The following is a 20637-nucleotide window of genomic DNA, read 5'->3' as shown; positions in this document are numbered from 1 at the left end:
CGTAGACAACGGCAGCCGTCAATCTGATTTCGGTTTGTAGACATACTTATCGAAATAACCTTACCACTAAAAATTATTCATGATTGTTGTATCATTTTCACCTATACAAAACGTACTTCTGACTCATTCGGCTTGTGTTCTGGCTCGTATCATTGTTCCTGTCTCTCCAAATTGTATTAAGTTGTTCATTTTTTTATTAGTGAATCTTCGAATTACAAGTCTTCATGAAGTTACTTTTTTTCTTCATGACAGACTTCGCTTTTGAACTTATATGCCACTAACGCGAATATTATGATGGAGGATATACAGGAACATAAAAGGGAGCGCGGAGAAAAAGTCCACCGGAAAAAGAAAAGTCGAGATTATGAGGTTACTGATCAAACTGCTAATCGCTTCCTCAATCATTTTTCGGACAACAGATATGAAAATGATGACCAAGATAACGGCCGTCATGATGCCGAGACCACTGAAGGTTATGCTGACTTTTATGCTAACAGAAGACCTTACTCTTCAAGTCGAGTTGTTTGTAGGGATAGTGTAGAAAAGGCGTACCCAAACGAGAGAGCAGAACGACATAGGCCGAAGAAAAAATCACAGAGACATGAAAATGTGTCAAATATGGCTGGTATGGGACACAAATATTCTGTCGATCACTATCAAGAAAGTATCCATAGTTATGTCAGTGACAATGAAAATCAGTACAGAAGTCGCACAGGTTCTCGAATTTCTCAAAATCAAGTACCATATCATCAAGATGAGGAAAGTGGAGTGTCTGGATCTATTCGTTATGATGGTTCAGTACCACCTTCTCCCCTTTCAGGCAGCATTCCTATTTCTAATGGTCGTTCTGAGGAACGCCGAGAATCTTCCTTGGGTTTACACAATAATCTGCACTCTGAATCCTACTCAAGTTACGAACAACGCTTGCCAGATGATGGACATTCTAATGCGCTTGTTGGGAGTGGACGGGAATTTTGGAATCCTGAATTCGGACAAGGTCAGCATGAACTCATACCTCACCAAAATCTACCTGAGGTTTCGCCAACGAAAAAAGTATTATCAAAGTTATTCGCTTCCTTTAGGCGACGCAAGCCGAAAGCTCATGTATCACAAATCACCAAGCCATCTGATAATTCTACATCAGTTTGTGTCATTATGCTTGATGGTGAGGAGCTTGTTTTCCAGTTGAGTCGTGATGATATTGGTCAAGTTCTTTTCGATCAGGTGTGTCAGAACCTAGATCTTTATGAAGCTGACTATTTTGGCCTGACGTTTGTCAGTAACAAAATACGTACATGGGTGAGTTTTTTAGTAATTATATTTCATCTTCGTACTCTGAATTCTATTATATTAATAAATAACCAATCTTTGTGAAATTTGTAAACAACCTCAGGTGTTCACAACGAATAATGTTAATCAATATTAGTGTCTTACAGAAGTCGAGCTCGCAAATTCCCCACAGTAAAGTATTTGGTTGGGTAATTTGTTTGTAGTGACAATTAATATTCCTTGATATACTGTACCAAAACTATTTTTATCTTGTTTTTGGCATCAGTAATAATATAAATTGATACCTACAACTATACTTTTGTTTCACAATTCTTTAACTCGCCTTTTTTCTTATAGAAAACTCATGGGTTTGAAGCTTTTACTACAATAAGTGTTACTATATCGATATTGTATTCATTTGTATAAACACGATCATCTGTAGCCGGAAATCGAGGCCCGTTTTTTATTATCAATCTGATTTATCTGTTAGACAACTAATAAAGCCTATAACCAGTGTTCAAACTAGATAAGCGAAATTGAGTTGATCACTATTGAGTCGAAATGCTTTAAGGTATTATGAATAACTAGTGTGGTTTATGTATCCCTTTCTTTTTCAGTTTTGGCTGGATTTACAGACCAAGATTGGAAAGCAGTTGCGAGGTAAGTTGTATTCTAGTAATCTTTTATCCATTGGTCGCTTTCTATATGTATAATGCAAGTTACTCCTATTCCGAAAAGCTTTAAATCGTATTTTCCAATGGATACAGTTTTAATAAAGACTATCATCAAAAAGAGAAATTCCTTCGCCGCATATTTTTATAACTTTTTCACTTAATGAGTAACTTTATGTCACAGCTTTAAGTCTGGGATGATTTTATTTAGGTTGGCTTTGTACAAACTAATTATCTGAATCTCAAATATTACTCTGTCGTTCATTATTTAATGATCAATTGTTCGTTGCTTTTATGTTTATATGTTTTTAAATAATCAAAATATATCCTGACGCATAACATAAGATAGACTGTTTCGGCGAATTCATTTCAAAGCTGTACAATCGCATATATATATATATATATATATATATATATATATAACTTTTCGGGATGATAATAATCACCATAATAATGATAATAAAGTTCTGTTAAACATGGTAACAGTGAGCTAGAATAAACAAAGGTATTAAAACATCTTTCCATCATGGTAACTGATAATAGTTATATTGTTAAGGGCTTGAATATCAGTCATTAAGATAAGTAGGGAAATTATAGTTAGGAAAGGATGGTTCAGCATAGTAGGGCAAAATGTTTAAATTGAGATGAAATGTAATCAGAAGCATCCCAGAAACAGAAATAAACCAGTTTGGGAGTAAAAGGTCTATGGAGAAGATAGAAGAGGAAGCAGATGGCTGTGAAGAAAAGTACAAAGAAGAAAGATTATTTTATTTATTTTATTTATACACATAAATATTGGTACAAGGGGGTACCACATACATATGCGCCCCACAAATCAAATGAGATTTGTGTGAGGGTTGTGATACTGCTCAGGTGCCCAAACTGAAGCAGGTGGTTTTCTTAGGGGACCACACCCGGAGCCTTTGACCTAAAGGTCTGATCCACAAGGCAGTGGAGCATCTTAAGGAGATGCAGTCCCATGGTAGCCGGTTACCAACAATTGGTTCATACGCCATTCGTTCCTTCAGGATCCTGGAGCCCATGTGCACCATTTGTTTGGAATCAGGGTTTTCCAACTCGCCTAGGTGGACTTTCCGTGTCCACCAACCCGGTTAAAGCGCCGGACATTCGCTTTCCGTCCTCTCACTTTCGTGAACAACACCCCCGCCACGAGAAGGCAGTGAGTAGGACTTCCCTGGCAGAGGCTATATACGCGTGGCCATGTGAGAGTATTTCGAGAGGGAGAGCGGACTCTCCCCAATACTAGTCAGCATTGCGCGTCGTGGTAATCGGTGTTCAGGCATACGTAACACGAAGAAAGATCTGAGCAAATGTGAGAACTTACGAGGCATCACACTACTATCGGTGCCAGGGTGAGTTTTCAATAGTGTTGCTGAACCGGAAAGACTCAGTAGACGCCCAACTTCGAGATCAACAGGTTGGATTTCTGTAAGGATCGTTCGTATACACTACCGGTCGTCGTTGAGCAATCAAATGTATGGAATTCGTCACTTTACATCAACTTCCTTGACTATGAGTAAGCGTTTGACAGTGTGGTTAGAAGAATCTTGCAGAACCTTCTTCGACTCTATTGTGTACCTGAGATCGTCAACATCATACAGAATTAATGTGACGAACTACAGTGCAAAGAGTTGCATGGAGGACAGCTGACATATTCATTCCACATGAGGACAGGAGTCCGACAAAGCTGCTTACTCTCGTCCTTTCTCTTTCTTGTGGTGGTTGACTGAATTATGAAGACCTCCACATCTCAAGAGAAGCACGGGATACAATGGGCAGCTTGGATGTAACTAGACGATTTGAACTTCGTAAATGACCTGGCTCTTCTATCCTATACACAGCAACAGTTGCAGTTGAAAACAGCCAGTGTAGCAGAAGCCTTTACAGCTGTAGGCCTCATCATTCGCAAGATCCTCAAATACAATACGGATAATACCAATCCAATCACATTTGATGGAGAAACTCTGGAAGGGATGGAAACTTTCACGTACCTGGGCAGCGTCATTGATAAAGAAGGGGGCTCTGATTCAGATGTAAAGGCAATTATTGGCAAAGCGAGGACAGCATTCCTACCATTGAAGAACATATGGGACTCAAAACGAATGTCAACCAATATCAAAGTCATAATCTTCAATACGAACGTCAAGATAGTTCTACTGCGCGGAGCTGGAACTTCGAGAACTACCACAACCATAATCAAAAGGTACAAGTATTTATAAACAATTATCTACGCAAGATACTGAATGTCTGTTGACTGGATACCATCAGCATTTGCTTACTGTGAGAAGGAACAAAACAGCTTTCAACTGAAAAGGAAATTAGGAAAGGATGTTGGAGTTGCATAAGACAAACATTGAGGAAATCACTGAATTACATCACGAAGCAAGCACTAACGTGGGATCCTGAAAGAAACAGGAAAAGAGGAAAACCAGGGATCACATTGCGTCGGGAATTGAAGGCAGATATCAGAGACATGAATAATAAGTTTGAACAACTGGAAAGGATTGCCAAGAGCAGAGTTGGTTGGAGAATCCTGGTGGGCGGTCTATGTTCCTCCACGAGGGGTCACAGGCGTAAATAAGTAAGAAAACTACAAACGAAACTTTCACATTTTATAATTTTTGAAAAACATTCGTTTGGTTCACACCACATGATAAGTTTTGTATCAATAGAAGACGACGATTTTATTCGTTTTCTGACCGAGGTTATTAGGGGCTCATAGGAATTGATTTATAAATATTTAATTACTGCTATCCAGTAGTACGATTGTATTTTATGTACTCGTAAGGTAATATCTTCGGTTTGGATTGAGTTGTTTCCATTGAAGTGTCACATAATATCACTGTTATATGACCTAATTATCAGTCAACGGATAAAGGACCTAACTTTTACAGTGTAATTTATTTAATTAATTTATGGGATACTGGATTTATTTTCGTTGTTTAATATCTACATGTATACATCCTAATCTTTTTTTTACCACTTTTTCTCACTAGATAACGAGGAACGGTTATTTTATTTTCAAGTTAAATTCTACCCCCCTGAGCCATCCTTGTTGCAAGAAGAGTTGACACGTTATCAGCTTACTTTACAAATTCGACAAGATATTTACACTGGGAAACTTCCTTGTTCGTGGGTTACACAAGCATTACTAGGTTCATTTATGATACAGGCAGAATTAGGCGATTTCGACCCGGATAAACATATTGGGTTAGATTATTTAAATGAATTTGAATTTGTACCATCACCTACACCCCAGTTGTTGAAAAAAATTGTGGAATTGCATAAAACTCATACGTGAGTAGTTTTTTTGTTTAGGAAAGTATGTAAATTCATATTTGATCTATTTGGTCATCACAAGTATTCATAATCTAAAGCACTCAGTCATCTGGTGATGGTGATGACATCACTGAACTGTTGCTCGAAACTTTGAGCTATTTAAACTAAACACTGCTGTCATTCAGCTGTTATCACAGTCTTATTCCTTACCTGAAATGGTTTGGTCTTAATTTTTTGCCGTTAAACTAAATTGTCTCAACAAATAATACTGGTTCATTTTAATTTGTTTGGGTTTAAGTGTTTATTTATGTGAATAGTAACCAAGGAAATAAAGTGGAGAAACCTTTAGGTGTTTACGTTACTCCAATTTTACTGACGTACAGTGTTTAAAATGATCAGCTCAACAGTTTTTTTTTCGTAAAAGAAGTGGCTACTTGTTTCCGTATAATATCACAGAACCCATGACTAGTATACATGATTATTTATCGTCATATGATCCTGGTGGGACGTCAGTAATATTGTTTTAAATCTGCTTGCCTTTGGAGCCATTCGACTTGGTTATGAACCGAGGGAATTATAAAGTTTCAAAAAGTTAGTTTTGTCAGTTAAGGTGTTTCTTATTTTTACATTTAAGTGATTGGGTTAGTATTTATCAATTTTTTGATAAAAACTGTCTCTGTACCTAGAACAGACTTGGTCTGTTTTCAAACTACTGAGGTTGCGCAACTAAACGTCGAAATTTACTGGCCAAAGATTTCTTGTTTCCAGTCTAAGTACTACATGTAACGGCGATCTCAGTGGGAAATATCAAGCTGAAGCATTGATCTTTGTTTTCACTTAATTCATTTCCTTGCCGTTACATTACGAGGTATGATGACCAAAATTTTCCGTTCATTGCTTTCAGCAGGCACAAATACTTCTCAATTTTATTGAGTGATATTTGTGCTTGCAGTTTTTTATGTATCAACTGCACCCGATGTACAGTTGTGCTGGATCCTACGTTGATCGTGACTGATTGAAAGCTTTTAAGTTCTGAAAACAGCGTCACTGTCCCAGTTGTCAGCCACTGTTTAATGTATTCTAATTATTGGTATTAAAATTTGCTTTATATTTCGGGTTTATAAACATTCCTTTTTCAAGATCATTTCTTATCATAGTCTTCAGTTTATATTTCTTCTATAGTAAAGTCTAAATGTAAGGTTATGATAAAAGTCGTTTTATCTTTTATCATTATTATTTCTCGTGTCATTGAGTTTATTATTTTCATTAGCATTTACTGAAATAATTTCTTAGGTAAAGCTTAGTGTAAACCATCATGTTTCTACATTGTCATTTTAATTAAACAACCCGCATTCCAATATTTATATAATTATTAAGTTATTATCGACGGATTTTTTATCTTAACTGTTTTATTACATATTGAGTTATATACTCTGAATTGTATTTAATGTTCTTTAATTAATAATGATAAATGTTTAGTGCCTTATGGATGGTAACATATCCTTCTGGTAACTGAATGAATAAATAAAGCATTTAACTTCTGGCCGTTAAGTGTGCTCTTCTCCGACTCTACTACTCCTAATTCATTTCCAGATTGTACTAATAAGCGTCATACACCAAAGATGTGGCTGGGTGCATAACTATGTGCTTAACAAATAATTTATCTGAATAATACTTCGGTTTGGGCACCCAGGGAATATCATAGCCCTCACACAAATCAATGATAACCACAGCTGGAAAAATTACTCTTGCTTCAACGTTCACTCAGACAAAGCTTATTCACAATCATATAACATTCGTTTTTATTTCTTTCATACTACGTCACTTATGTATTCCCCTTTATTTTCATTCTGAATATTTTATTTTTCAACTTATACAGCAGCTCGCGTATGGTAGAAACCCTGTCCTATCCAAACGATCTCAAGCCACCGATTGATCGGAAGTTGAATGCTACCACCGACTACGAATATTGAACCAGTCTTTCTGAAATCACGTATACCATTCAAACTGGCTTCCTTCAATGTTCGCACACTAATGTAAATCGGACAACAGATAGGGTTGTCTATGTCTTTAGAAAGTCTCAATATCGATGTCCGGAGACTTGAATGCACAGGTCGGACGTCTAGGCACAGAAGAGAGTCGTTTAGGTGGTCGATGAGGAATTGTTGGTTGCAGGTCAGATGATGATGACCGTCTACTGCGTCTATGCGCAGACTACAACATGTTTCTGTCTAGCAGTCATCGCTAATATGCTCCCTGGCGTCCTCCCTCTGCATTTAAGCTTGGATTCAGATTGATCACATCTCGATCAGCCACCTCTGGCGTGGTTCTGTTCGAGATTGCCGCTCATTTGGGAGTGCCTATCTGAACTCTGATAGTGCCTTTGTTTGCGCTAGTCTTACCTTACTTTTCAGTGGTCAACAAATTCATCGTCCTAAACGGATCGATGTCAACAAATAGGTTGAAGCTTCTGTTACAACTAAATAAATAGTGGGAGCGTACCTGCTAGTTGAAAGCATCAACTGCATCTGGTAACTGCCAGAAGCTCTTTGAACTTATCCGAGTCACTGGCAGCACAACATCTGGTGTAAGTGAACCAATCTGTGAAGATGATCGGATGACAATCACTCGCATCTTGGACGTCTTGGACGATGGATAGAGTTTCTTGAGGAGCAGTTCGACTGGTCTGCCGCCCCGATGACATCGACCAGACTGTCCTACTGCCCATGGCCTGTGACGACTGTTCCACTCAACGGGGCTGAAGTCTGCAAGAAACTTCAACTCTTGAAGCATCACAAATCACCAGGCCTAGACTACTTGTCCTTTGTTTTTCCTGAAGATGGTGGTGAATTTCTGGTTATGGAACTGACTGATTTATTTACAAAGATCTGGCAATTAGAGAGTGTTCCAACATCACGAAATGATTCAATAGTTGTCCCTCTCTTTAAAAAGGGTCCACGTTGTTTCTTCAACAACTATCGGGGGATGAGTCTACTTCCGATTGCGCCCAAACTATTGGCTTCCGTCATACTTCGTAGATTGTTCAAAACTCGAGAATGATTGACTCACGAAGAGCAATCTGGTTCTGGTCGGGGATGTATTAATCACATCTTCATCCTCCGCCAAATGTAAGAACATCGTCATACTTATCACAGGTCAACAATCGTGTTTCTTGACATTAGAGCCCCCTTCGATTCGCTGGACAGGACTGTCCTGGGATTGTCTACTGAAGAAGGGTGTGCTTGAGAAGTATATTCACATCTTAAAATCCCTATACACTAATACCTCAGGCAAAGTGAGGGCACACAACCAATTGTTCCATCCAGGCAGTAGAGTTATATAGGGTTGCCCAGCCTTCTTCAACTTTGCCTTCGAAGGGTGTTCCAGAAACAAGTCTGATGGATGTAAGTGGTGGCGGTTTGGATCTGTTGCCTAGAGAAAAAGTTTTCGACCTTGAGTATGCGGATGATATTGTCTTACTGTACGATGATACACAAGCCATACAATCTACACTTAATCAGTTGACAAACAGTATTCGTAGGTATTGCATGTGCTTTGCACCTTCGAAGTTCAAAGTACTTTTACAAGACAGATAGGATCCTGATCCTGCAGTCACCCTGGGTAGTGAGCAGATAGAAGTAGTCGAGAAGTTCATGTATCTGGGTAGCTGCACAAGTGCTGATGGTGGCGTGAGTGATTTGATTAATTCACGTATCGTAAAAGCCAGAGTGACTTATGCCAATCTGGTCTATCTTTGGCGTCTGGGTTATGTTCGCTTGGCTATAACAGGTCGGATCTACAACGCGTTGGTGAGAGCAGTTTTGCTCTATGCTTGTTAGACCTGGCTTCTCCGAGTCCAGAATGTTAGACGACTCTCTGTGTTTGATCATCGTTGTCTTCAAAGGATAGCTGACATCCAGTGGTAAGACCATTTTGGTAATGCAGAGGTCCGGCATCGTGTGTTCGGACACAATGATGTTGATTCAGTTGGTGTCACTACCTTGAAACATCGACTTCAGTGGCTTGCACATGTCTTATGAATGTTTTCCCGGCGAATCCCACGTCGCACATTATTTGTCGACTCTGGGACTGATTGGAAAAAGCGGAGGGGTGATCATTATATGACATAGTGTCGTGGTATGAAAAAGAGTTGTACAGGACTGGTTTCTGTTGGTCCATCCCCACTTCCTGGTTGGGGTCCTAGAGATAGTGCAACACAGTGGCTAGAGACATTATCAGAAGCAAGTGTCGTTCCTGCTGTAACTTTCACTTACTTCCTTCATAAAAATGAACGTAACTTGTTTAACTGAAAGGATTCTTTCTAGTTTTATTTTTGCTAACTAAACTGCTTGTATTATTATTATTATCATTATTATTTCACTTTCAGACAATTATTTCCGTTCATTATTGTTGTTGTTTTCCTTCACGCACACTTCACATTCTCTATCTCTTCACAACTTCATTGTTATTGTGTGGCGCATATGTATTTGGTACCCCCTTGTGTTCCAATAAATAAATAAAATGCTATTTATTACTCATTACTTAGCGTGTTTGTCATACTGTGGTGTGTGCTACTAATGTCCATAGATATAAGTGGTATGTGTCATCAATCGAAAGTGAAATACCTGACAGCAGAAGATTAAGAAGATTGAAGAAGAGAGAACAAGAACATTGAGTGATTGCTGTGGAAATGAAGGAACAGTGAAGTCTGAGACGACTGATTGACATTTGCAAAAGGAATAGTCAAGTTTGAGGCAATTGATTAACATTTTGCAAATTAAGTATTTAATGTATGGTTGTCAGATTTTAATAGGATGTTCTGTAATTTAGTGTTCAAATGCATTCGATTGTCCCCACTTGTGTTCTCGTTCACTGCGATATGACCTAAAGTTTACAAGTTCGATCCTGTATTCATTGGAATGTGTTCATTGATAAAGAACCCTGAATTATAAGTTAACACCACTTCTGTGGCTTATTGTTTTTAATGCTTAATAAAACTCATTTTAATTTTATATCTACTAGTTTTGGGCGGATAAGGTTTACTCTTAAACATATACTGATTCTTTTCGTGCATATAAACAAATCTATTACAACTACATTCTCAGAACTCGTTGAATATACTCAATTTAGCGCATGTAACGCAAGAATATATATGTACGAACACGCTTTACTAATGACACACTTTTCACTTTATTTCAGTGGTATGAAACCGAATGAAGCTGATATCAAATATTTAGAAACTGCAAAACGGTTGGAACTATACGGTGTTGATTTACACCCAGCTAAAGATACGGAAAATGTCGATATTTATATTGGCGTTGGTTTTCATGGTGTAGTTATTTATCGTGACCGACTGCGTATCGGTCGATTCGCATGGCCTAAGGTTCTGCGTATCTCATATAAAAAAAATAATTTCTACCTAAAAATTCGACCTGATTATGTAAGTTAGTTGGTTTGCTGTAAATGCTTACTTTTATGTGTGAAAAAAGATGAAATACAGTTACTGTTTTACACTTTGTACACATTGAATGAAATGCACATCATATGAATAGCTACCATAGTTTTTTGATATCAGAGCTACCTAATTTAATTTGTGAGGGTTTCCATTGTCCCACTGTCTATAATATCAACTGGATTTTGATCAGTTTTAGTAGGGTTGTGTGAGTCCTGTGATGATTGCTTCGATATAGCCGTATTGTTACAAGTTTTATTGAATAGATGCATTGTGCCAAGCACTGGAATGCAGGATACGCATTTCATTTTATTTGTAACTCGTCATTTGGATGTACTTGCTTCACCTAAGGACTCGTACTTATTACCTTTCGCTTCAAACATCCGACAAGTTATCCACCGAACAACAATCCATCTATTTTATAAAACTTTTAGCTACTTTAGTTTGGAAAATTATAACTTTATGCGTCACTAACGTGTTCAATCTTAGTCAGTTACAGTGTAATGAATGCTACTCACATGATTACTTATAAGTGGTATATAACGGAACGTCTCGTAGAAGTTGCTACTGTCGACAGCCAGAGAGACGAGTTCCAGGAGGTCAAAAAGCATAGGGTGTGCAGAATACATTAGATACCAGAAAGGAAGCAAGAAAAAGCAATATAGATCCAACGTGGATTGGAAAACACACAACAGGATGCAAAGAGATGATTAGAGATTAGGTGTACATATTGCATAAACATTAATGTAATTTCACTGAATAAATATTCTTTCAGCCCAGTGGCTTGTCTTGCAAGAGTATCATTTGTCTATACAACTCATTTTACATAGTATTCTTTCACAACATATATGGGTGCATCTTAAGGTCATCAGTAACATTTCGAGGCATTTTTTCCGTACATATGCTACAAAACCAAAATAATTTGATCTAAACTTGTTTCACTAACATCTTCCATAATCACTCTTTTCATTTAAATTCACTTGGTATTGTTTGGTTGAATCTTCCCATTGACGTTTAGGACTGCAATTGATTAATCTCTTATTGGTCATATGTGCATACTGTGCGTATTGCCTCGATATAGCCTTAATTCACGAGCATTATAAGCAAAGATGGGTAGTGGCTAGCATTCCCAAATAGGACGGAACGCATGTCCTGGATTCCACTGCTAACCACCATCCATCTTTGCTTATAACACTTTTCAGTTTATAATTTTTAATGGAGTTAATATTCGAGTTTGTAGAAAAGAGAATCATACTAAAAATAAATATGAAAGCAAATACTACAGCTTATTAAACATATTTAACTACTCCTTGTTGACTTTTACCAACATATTGTACATATCGCGATCCTCATATTATCACAGGACTAGGTGTTCAGATAATCCGTAACTATTTGTCACGAAACTTTATTCCATACGTAGCTAGTAATAATTTTATTGTCCATTTTTCTTATCTGTATCCTTAGTATCTGCGTGCGTGTATGCACCATGACTTTTGCCTTGTTGACCAAAATGTTTTTCTGACTGTAAATGTCCTTAAGTATTCTTTCAAAGCAATTTCTTCATTTTACTGGTACCCTTTGCAACGTATTTATATAAAATTTCCATGTTTAACATTACTATTTTATTATTTTCAGTTAGGTATTTTATGGAATTTTATAAATTTTCTCAAGTTGTTGTTCACCCAGTTCTACTCTCTACCCCGTTAACCTCATGAAAATATTGTAACTGTATGATATGTTTAAGTAGTTTTTTCACCCACAAGTTATTGTTAGATTAAATTCTTAAGCAAGATAATACATCATCCTGAGCTATTCGAAAAATTATAAAATATTTTATAGATCATTAGTAATAATTTAATGTTTTTATTGACATTCGCTAACGATGAAAATGGTTTTCGTCAAGGACTTACTTTGTCTGAAGAATCACGGATGACTAAGCAGTATTAAACAGTTTTTTAATACGAGACTCATCAGCAGTGCTCACCTACAATCTTACACTGAATCACGCTACAATAGCTGACGTTGAAAGTATGAACCATTTGATTGTGAAATATTGCTCTTAGAAGCATCGTGTTCCGATGAGACATGAAGATTCTGGGTTTTAATGGCGTTTAGACTGTGGGTGTGCTCTGTTGAGTAATCACACACCGAGAAACGGTTGTTCAGTGCCCCATCATTTTTAATGGTCTCAGTTGAATAATTTTTCTCAAAGGACTTGTAAACTCTGCAAAGAGTCTATTTGAAAATTATCATTTACATTAGTTTAAATTAGTGTTGGCATTGTTGGATTATTTGGTACTTTTTGTCTGATCTACTTATTTGTGATATTATAGGTTATTAAAGTTTTAATGGACTTCAACTTTACGTAGATATGATAATGACTAATATATTTAGTAAAAGTACTGTCTCCAAAACGTCGACTGAGTCTTTATTGGTAGCTGACTCCGATACTTTGACTTCCTCATTAATCAACTACTGGATATCGAAATTCTTGTCACTGGATCAAAACCAGGATACTAACAATCAGATAGATTAACTTTATTTTTAGACGGAGTTCATATGTTGACGGTTTTCTCAAAGCCAACAGGTCTACTTATTTTCTCGACTACAAAAATTCCAATTCTTTTTTTGTCTTAGATATGTTTTAGTTAACTAAATAGATAATATTAGCCCCATAATGTACTTATGTGCTTTTATAAAAAGTTGGTAACGACCATATGAGAATTCACACATCAAGTAGATTATGCAATGAGAAAGAACGCCATCGAAGCGAAAATGGTAGTAAATAATTGGTGGTATCATTGTTTCTATACATATAACGAATTTAGAGATTTGTCCTCTTCGTGTTCATTTTTCGATGAACTACTAATCTGTCCTAAGTATAGTAACATAATTGTGTTGAGCATGAGTATAAGGTACTTTTATGGTAATTTTTGAACATATCATCTACTAATTCATTCAGTATACTCATTTAGTAGTGAAATCAACTTGTAAAGGTAACGCATCTATGAAACTAGTCTTTGATGTTATTGGTACACTACTGTAGGGGATTTTTTAATAGAAACGATTAAGTAACTACATCATGTATTGAATTTACTGGTCAACAGAATTTCGGAAACATGTTATCTTTATTGTTTTATCGTGAAGTCCTGTTTCATCTACTTTCAAATTTTTGTAATGTTAAGAAAATCTTTTTGCTTAGACGTTATATGTGTACAAATTACAGCTAGGGAAAAATAAATCCTTTATTCCGTAAACGTATCAATGATATTTCTCTTTTATCGATGTCACATTCAAATTAAGTCAGTCATTCACAAAACTAGTATTCTTTGCACTTTTTGTTTTCTGCTAACTAACTAACTAACTGTCATAATCGAAACTACTCAAAGAAAACTCACTTAGTAAACTGAATTAAATTATCAAAGTTTACGCTAACCTGCAATTCACTACACACTGAATTGATTTATTTTGGCTAGACTTATAAGTCATTTTGTGAATAAATGAACAGAAATGTGTGTCTGTGTGTGAGAAAGAGAGCAACGAAAATGAAACTCGTTTTCTTACTCGTACACGTAAGTATGCTACAACTCTAATTGATAAACAGTGCGTAACAAACAATTTTTTCATTTTGTCTTAGTATCTTTTATGCAGTTCATCTAATGAGCAAAACAACTGTGTGACCGTGTTGTACGAATAGTTTGTCATATTTTCGGTTTTTCCAATATCATGTTTACGTTTTCTACAAGTGTTTGTTTGTGTGTATATATTCGCTCATGCATGTCTAAATGAAATGTTACATGATCGATTTCCGGGTTTTAAATATATACGTTGGATGACACTAGTTTTCATGTGCATATTAATCAAATTGAAAGATGAGAATACAGGTGTGTTCGAATATCCAAGAAACTGGCTGTTTCAAAAACACTTTGGTCTTTCTATCACAATAACTAATTTTTGTTAGTAACTGAATTAAATCGAGATTTTTTTCTGTGTAGTGTATACTTCCTGTCAAAAAGGTGTCGCATGTTTTTGTAGTACCCTAGGAGTAGTTCAACTATTAACCATAAAACAATCCGTTCTATACTGAATATTTGAAAGTTCTGCTTAGTAGGAGTTTTGTAACTGTTTACTGGTCAATAGAATGAAACTATCATCCCATATTTAAGTAGTTTATATAATATGGTTGCCTTAGTTGACATTTTACACTTACATCGTTATTCTTTTCTTCTTCAAACTAAAGATAAATATACTTTAAGTTTCGCTTTGAATCAAAACTAGAGATAATTTGGTTTCATTTGAGGTATCAACACATACTCAATCATCATGACAGTTTGACTCATGTAATCTTCGCACTCACACACATGTGGATAATTGCGTTTACAATATTGAGATATTTTCTTGCCTATCTAACAACTGTCTCTTTTTTGTTCAATTTTAGTCAGAACCTGTAGAAGCTATTGTAGGCTTTCGTTTGTTAAATCCACATTTAGCTAATCGACTGTGGAAAGCTGCCGTCGAACATCATGCATTTTTTCGACTGAAAGAAACGCCAGCACCTAAAAGACCTTTATCAACACCTAGTTTAAGTAAATCACAGTTTCGTTATACAGGACGAACATTTTTCCAATATCGTACAACGAATATCGATAGACCACATCCACGGTTTAATCGTTCAATTTTGAAGCGACGTACAGCAAGCATGCCTACTGGTTTAAATGCAGGTGAGTAGAATCAGTATTCTTCCTTTTTGTCAAAACAATTCAAAAACATTAATACGTTAGATTGCAACGGTATTTTCAAACAAACAGTAAATGATGAGAAATAATGTTGAAAATTAATTAGTAACAAATATTTCAAGAAACAATACATACATATGTATTCAATATTTTTCGTTCGTATTTATTAGTGGAGTCAAGGACATACGTTTCGTTCTTTTTATTCGGACGCTTTAGTTGCATACTCCTGCATCTCCATGTTGGTGTTTACACCAGAATTAAAACTCAATGCTTATCGGTTCAAACACCGATACGTTATTCACTAATCCACTGAATACAGATAGCGACTAAATTGCTCACTGGGATAGTGGGAAGTCTTAAGATTATATTTACCAGAGTTGGATAGCGGCTAGAAGGAAACGTGTTTCTGTTTACTTGGGGCTCGTCAGCTTGATGTACCTGCATTTCAGAGTTGATATTCACTTCTGAGCTCGAACCCAGTTCCCTTCGCTCCAAACGCCAACGCTCTATCCACTTAACTACCGAACCCAGATAGCCACTGGCTTTTGCAATCAGGTGAAGCTTAATTTTTTTCCATTGGTTATTTGAATCTTACCCTTGATGTTTGGACTGCAACTGATCAGTCTTTTTTGACATATGTCCTGGATTTTACCGCTAGCCACCGTTCAGCTCTTCAAAATACATATGGAAATACTTAGTGACAATATCACAAATTAGCGAGAAGCTATTCTTCTTTTAAAAAGGAAACGAGCAAAAAAAAGTAAACATTAGTGGAGAAAGGCAAATGGTTACGATAAGTGGTGACCTTATAAATAAGTTTCACATTTTAGTCCCAGTTATTTATTCTACTTTATTTTATTACTCAATGATCCTCCGAGAGAAATGTACTTATTGATCGATTATTATAGATGATTTGTTAAAAATTAAGATGCAAATTAGTTAAGTCTTAAGAATTTTGGGTACTTGTACTTTAAGATTATTATTCTAAGGTGCAATATTGATTTATTAAACAATAAGATGAATTTGTATTTTAGAGAATAACTTTATGTCGTTTAGGTTAACTAGTGTTAATTATACCGGTTTTCTCTCTGTATAAAGGCAATAACATATATATATATATATATATATATATACTAATGTAGTATGGGGTTCTTCTCTTGTATACCGACCATATTATCAGTGCTGTTTATTTAAACTGTAAGAAATGAAATGCTATGAATTAGGGTATTCGCAATACCATAATAATAATAATAATAATAAAGTTGTATAATTCGGAGAGTATGCAGTGTTATATTTCATGTATGATTGATAATTTTGCTACCGCTTTTTCTTTTCTTTTGATTTATTAACAAGAATGTTGTCCCGTTTTGTATAAGACATTGATTCTGGGTACTTCATTGTATGAAATCGTTTATATTCCTTATAAGTAAATAAATAAATAAGAAATAAACTCATTCATTTGTTTACTTACTGTCGTATACAATACAGACATGTGACTTCTAAAATATTTCTCTCATTATCACATGAAATACCATTATTTAACAGTACAATGTTGCCTTGTTGGAAATAAAGACAGTTCGTTTCTTCACATACAATACTTGGTGTTATGGTTATTTATGGCATACTAACTGACTGCTGAAATTCCACCGTATATTGCGTAATATATCGAATTGAAGAAACTTTTGTCATAATAAAATTATCTATCTAATATAATTCTTTAACCAACTAGTAAAGTCGACCGTTATTCAGATCCAAAAATTGAAATACTAATTTAGAAAGCCTTGATTAGTTGGTTTCTATTAACGTTTTCAAGGATAATAATGGGATATGATAAAATATCTAATCTGGAGTCTCTGTCTCTATAGGCTTACTGATTTATCCGAAAAGCCTGACTGAAAATCGTGAGTGCTTAAATTGTAGTATGTGGAACGGAACTCAAACCTGTAACTCATTAAAGGCTGAAAGTTGAACGTCTTCACTACTTAATCGCAGCCCCACCCTCGTTTAAAATAATTCAAAAGAAAAGATGATACTGACTGAAGTAAAAATAATATTATCGAGCGTAAATGAGTTGATTTTCTGATTGATTCATGGTATTACATTTTTCGATTGGTAGTTATTAATAGGGATATGAAAAACTATTATCAAAAGTGCTAAAACAACATGGAATAAATTAGCAATGGATGGATTTTTAAAAATTCGACTATCATTTCAATCATCAACATTTTTGTTCATTTTACAAAAATACGAGTTGATTATCATTGAATTATTTGGGTTTTTTATTATTCTCACTGTATTACCATTTTTAATACTTACTCTATTTTTATTTTAAATTTCCGATAAAATAGTTTTGTTGTTCAATATTTTTTTTAATGTTCTACAGTTAGAAACTTTAGTTCTAATCATTAATTTCAGCTATGAATATACATACATTAAACAGAGCACATCCGCGTGATATGACTGTAGGCAAAATTCAAAATAATGACCAGTTACAAGGATTACGAAGATTTGGTTCTGTTCAAATGGGACATTATGATAGTGGAGTAAGTTCTTTTTGCTTATTCTCCTTTTTTGTCAAATTAGCAATTCATTACTATAAAATAACACGCTTAATCCATAATCATGTGCTAATTTGTGAATAATTTCGTAACAGATTCACGAAACCTCTGTAGAAATTCTGTTTGATGGAGTCTAATCATATCGCCAATTAACCAGTTACAGTAAATAACGACTACACTATCCGTCGAATAGATTCAATTCGGAAATGTGAACCTTTCGATTCTGTCTCAGTGACTTAAAGGAATTGTACTCATATTGAGATTTCAGAGTCCTAGGCGCTTACTGTTGAAATCGTGGCAATAGTTCTGCAATTGATACCGATCCGTGACACGAAAAGTTTCAGACTAAAATAACCTTTCGGATTTAGTTAATAATAACCTTACAATCAAATTGTGGTTTAATAATTTAACCACTTGTTTTTACTCACATACTTGTCTATACGCCTAATTCGTCCAACACCTCATTTGGTTTGGACGACTGGGTATTAAAAAAAACACTCATACGAAACATATAACATACACCACGGCATAAAAATATCTACTTGGTCACGGGGGTTACAAACGTTTTTTGTGTGACCAACTATAATGAAAAGACGTTTGAGGACTCTTAAATGAATAAATAAAATTCACTGATCGATTGATGTTATGCTGTGATATAATTTAGTCGAGTGATAACTGTTCGTGAGACTGAATTATTGATGTAAGCCGTCAATTAAACTAATATAAGAAAACAGGACAGCCTTACAATATAATAGGGTTTTTGCAACAAAGTTACATGCTTATTTACAAAATAATGAACACAAGAAGAGACATTGATTACAAATCATTCGACAAATTACTGGTTGAAAGATGTGAGAATTGTAAGTCGTTCACTCTCCAACGGAATTAGTACTTGATGTTCAAGCTTAATTCTTGCCTTGTTATATCATTAAGAACAAATGAGGTCTCTAGTAATTTTAATATTTATCGACTTCCAAACGATAATAAAAAGAATTACGTCACATTAGAGTAATTGTATAGTTGCTTTAATCATACAGATTAGTAGACAACTTTGTAGAAATTTAATGATTCGTTCTTCACTACTACCTCTAATACAATTGTCTATATTAGTTTGTTGTTTTTTATATGTTGAAAAGAATCGATGTTTGTCCCTAGGAATTGTGCTTTTTTGTTACGGTAATTGGTTTTTGTTTACTATTTCAAAAAAGTTTAAATATTTTTAAAAACTTAAATATTTTAAAATGTTTCTTATTTCATGCAGGAAATTAAACCTTATGCATATAAATTAGTTTACTTTGTGTAAATAATCTATTTTATTTTCATATGGAAATAGAACTAGGTATTGAGTCTTGAGTATAGTTGTAAGAAAAAGTCTAATGACGCCATTAGCTAAGTGTTCACTTTGACATTCCGATTTCTGTATATGTTTTCCTAATTCATATTATTCTACAGTTCAATAAACCATTTTACCACAGTGTCTTACTAATTACTTTGTAAATTGAAAATGTGTTCTTTGATCGATCTTATTTAGTCTGCATTACCTTTTTTAAGGCATTGTAATAGTAAGTAGCTGATATCGCATGATTTTTTCATAGATATCATTTATTGTCTATACAACTCAGTAACTATCTCCCTTACTGTAATACTAAAATAATACGAAATGAACTAAATTCATCTCTTACTGATTAGTGTTAATAAATTCTGTTTATTAACTATAAACATTGAGCAACTAACAAACGTCAAACAGTCTAATGATGATTATATTGCTTTGGATCATCACCGTTGAGCATTGAAGTGAGTATTCATTATTTATCACGTTACACAGATACTACCACTTATTATTATGGTGTCTGTTATTAGCTGTTAAAATTGTTAGTTGCAATCCGTGTGTTATGGATTCGTCAACATAAAAGTAGGCTAATGGCTCAGAACTTAGTACACATAAACCCGTCCACTTGATAACCGACTTACACTACTTAAAGTAAATATATGGATGATATAAAATTAGGCAACTTGTCTTTTGTGGTTTTATGACTTTTCTCATTTAGATGGTTTAGAATAATGTACTTCAGAAAAAAACTGGTAAATTTAAATTTATTTCTATCCTTCATTCTATGTTGTTTACCTTTTCCCCGTAATCGATTTATTGATTGTGCGCATGAGAATTTGTGTATCTGTGTGAATCGCTCGATTTCTAAATAGACAGTTGTTGGAAGTCTTTGTCATATTTTAATAAAGTAATTATTTTTTATGTAATCTATTCCCACCGAAAGATACATTGTTTTTTAAGAAATTAATTTCACTAAGATTACTCATTTGAGTAATTATATATTATCCGTTTATACCTCTATTTAATCCTTAACTTTGATTGTTTATTATGGATAATATTAGTGTTGTTTACTTTCAAATCCCAGATTTACGGCGAAATTTTCTGATTCAATCTATAAAACGTATAGCTAACAAATAGTTTGTCACAGCGCAAATGTGTCTTTTACACACTAGTTTTTATGCGTGAGCATTATGTATATATCTGTTACGTATCATTTTAGGCAAATGGGAATAATGGTGCGACGCAATTATACGGCACTGTTCCACGACATCATCCATATTCTGAGTCTGTTGTGTCTGAAGTACAAGATGTACAGTCTCAA

General features: G+C 35.0%; 1 protein-coding gene across 1 annotated transcript; it reads left to right on the top strand.

Annotated features, from left to right (window-relative positions):
* Positions 1-291: 291 nt before the first annotated feature.
* On the top strand, positions 292-15421 carry Smp_155460 (septate junction protein; the record flags this gene model as incomplete). Its single annotated transcript, XM_018789315.1, has 5 exons — positions 292-1299; positions 1887-1929; positions 4958-5258; positions 10440-10680; positions 15131-15421. The coding sequence occupies 5 exons, from the start codon at positions 292-294 to the stop codon at positions 15419-15421; spliced, it is 1884 nt and encodes a 627-aa protein (XP_018654771.1).
* Positions 15422-20637: the final 5216 nt, after the last annotated feature.

The sequence above is a fragment of the Schistosoma mansoni genome, chromosome W (genome assembly GCF_000237925.1).
Source record: "Schistosoma mansoni strain Puerto Rico chromosome W, complete genome".
Taxonomy (NCBI): Eukaryota; Metazoa; Platyhelminthes; class Trematoda; order Strigeidida; family Schistosomatidae; genus Schistosoma; species Schistosoma mansoni.
The sequence above is the reverse complement of the archived record's forward strand: the minus strand, read 5'-3'. Positions and strand labels throughout refer to the sequence as shown.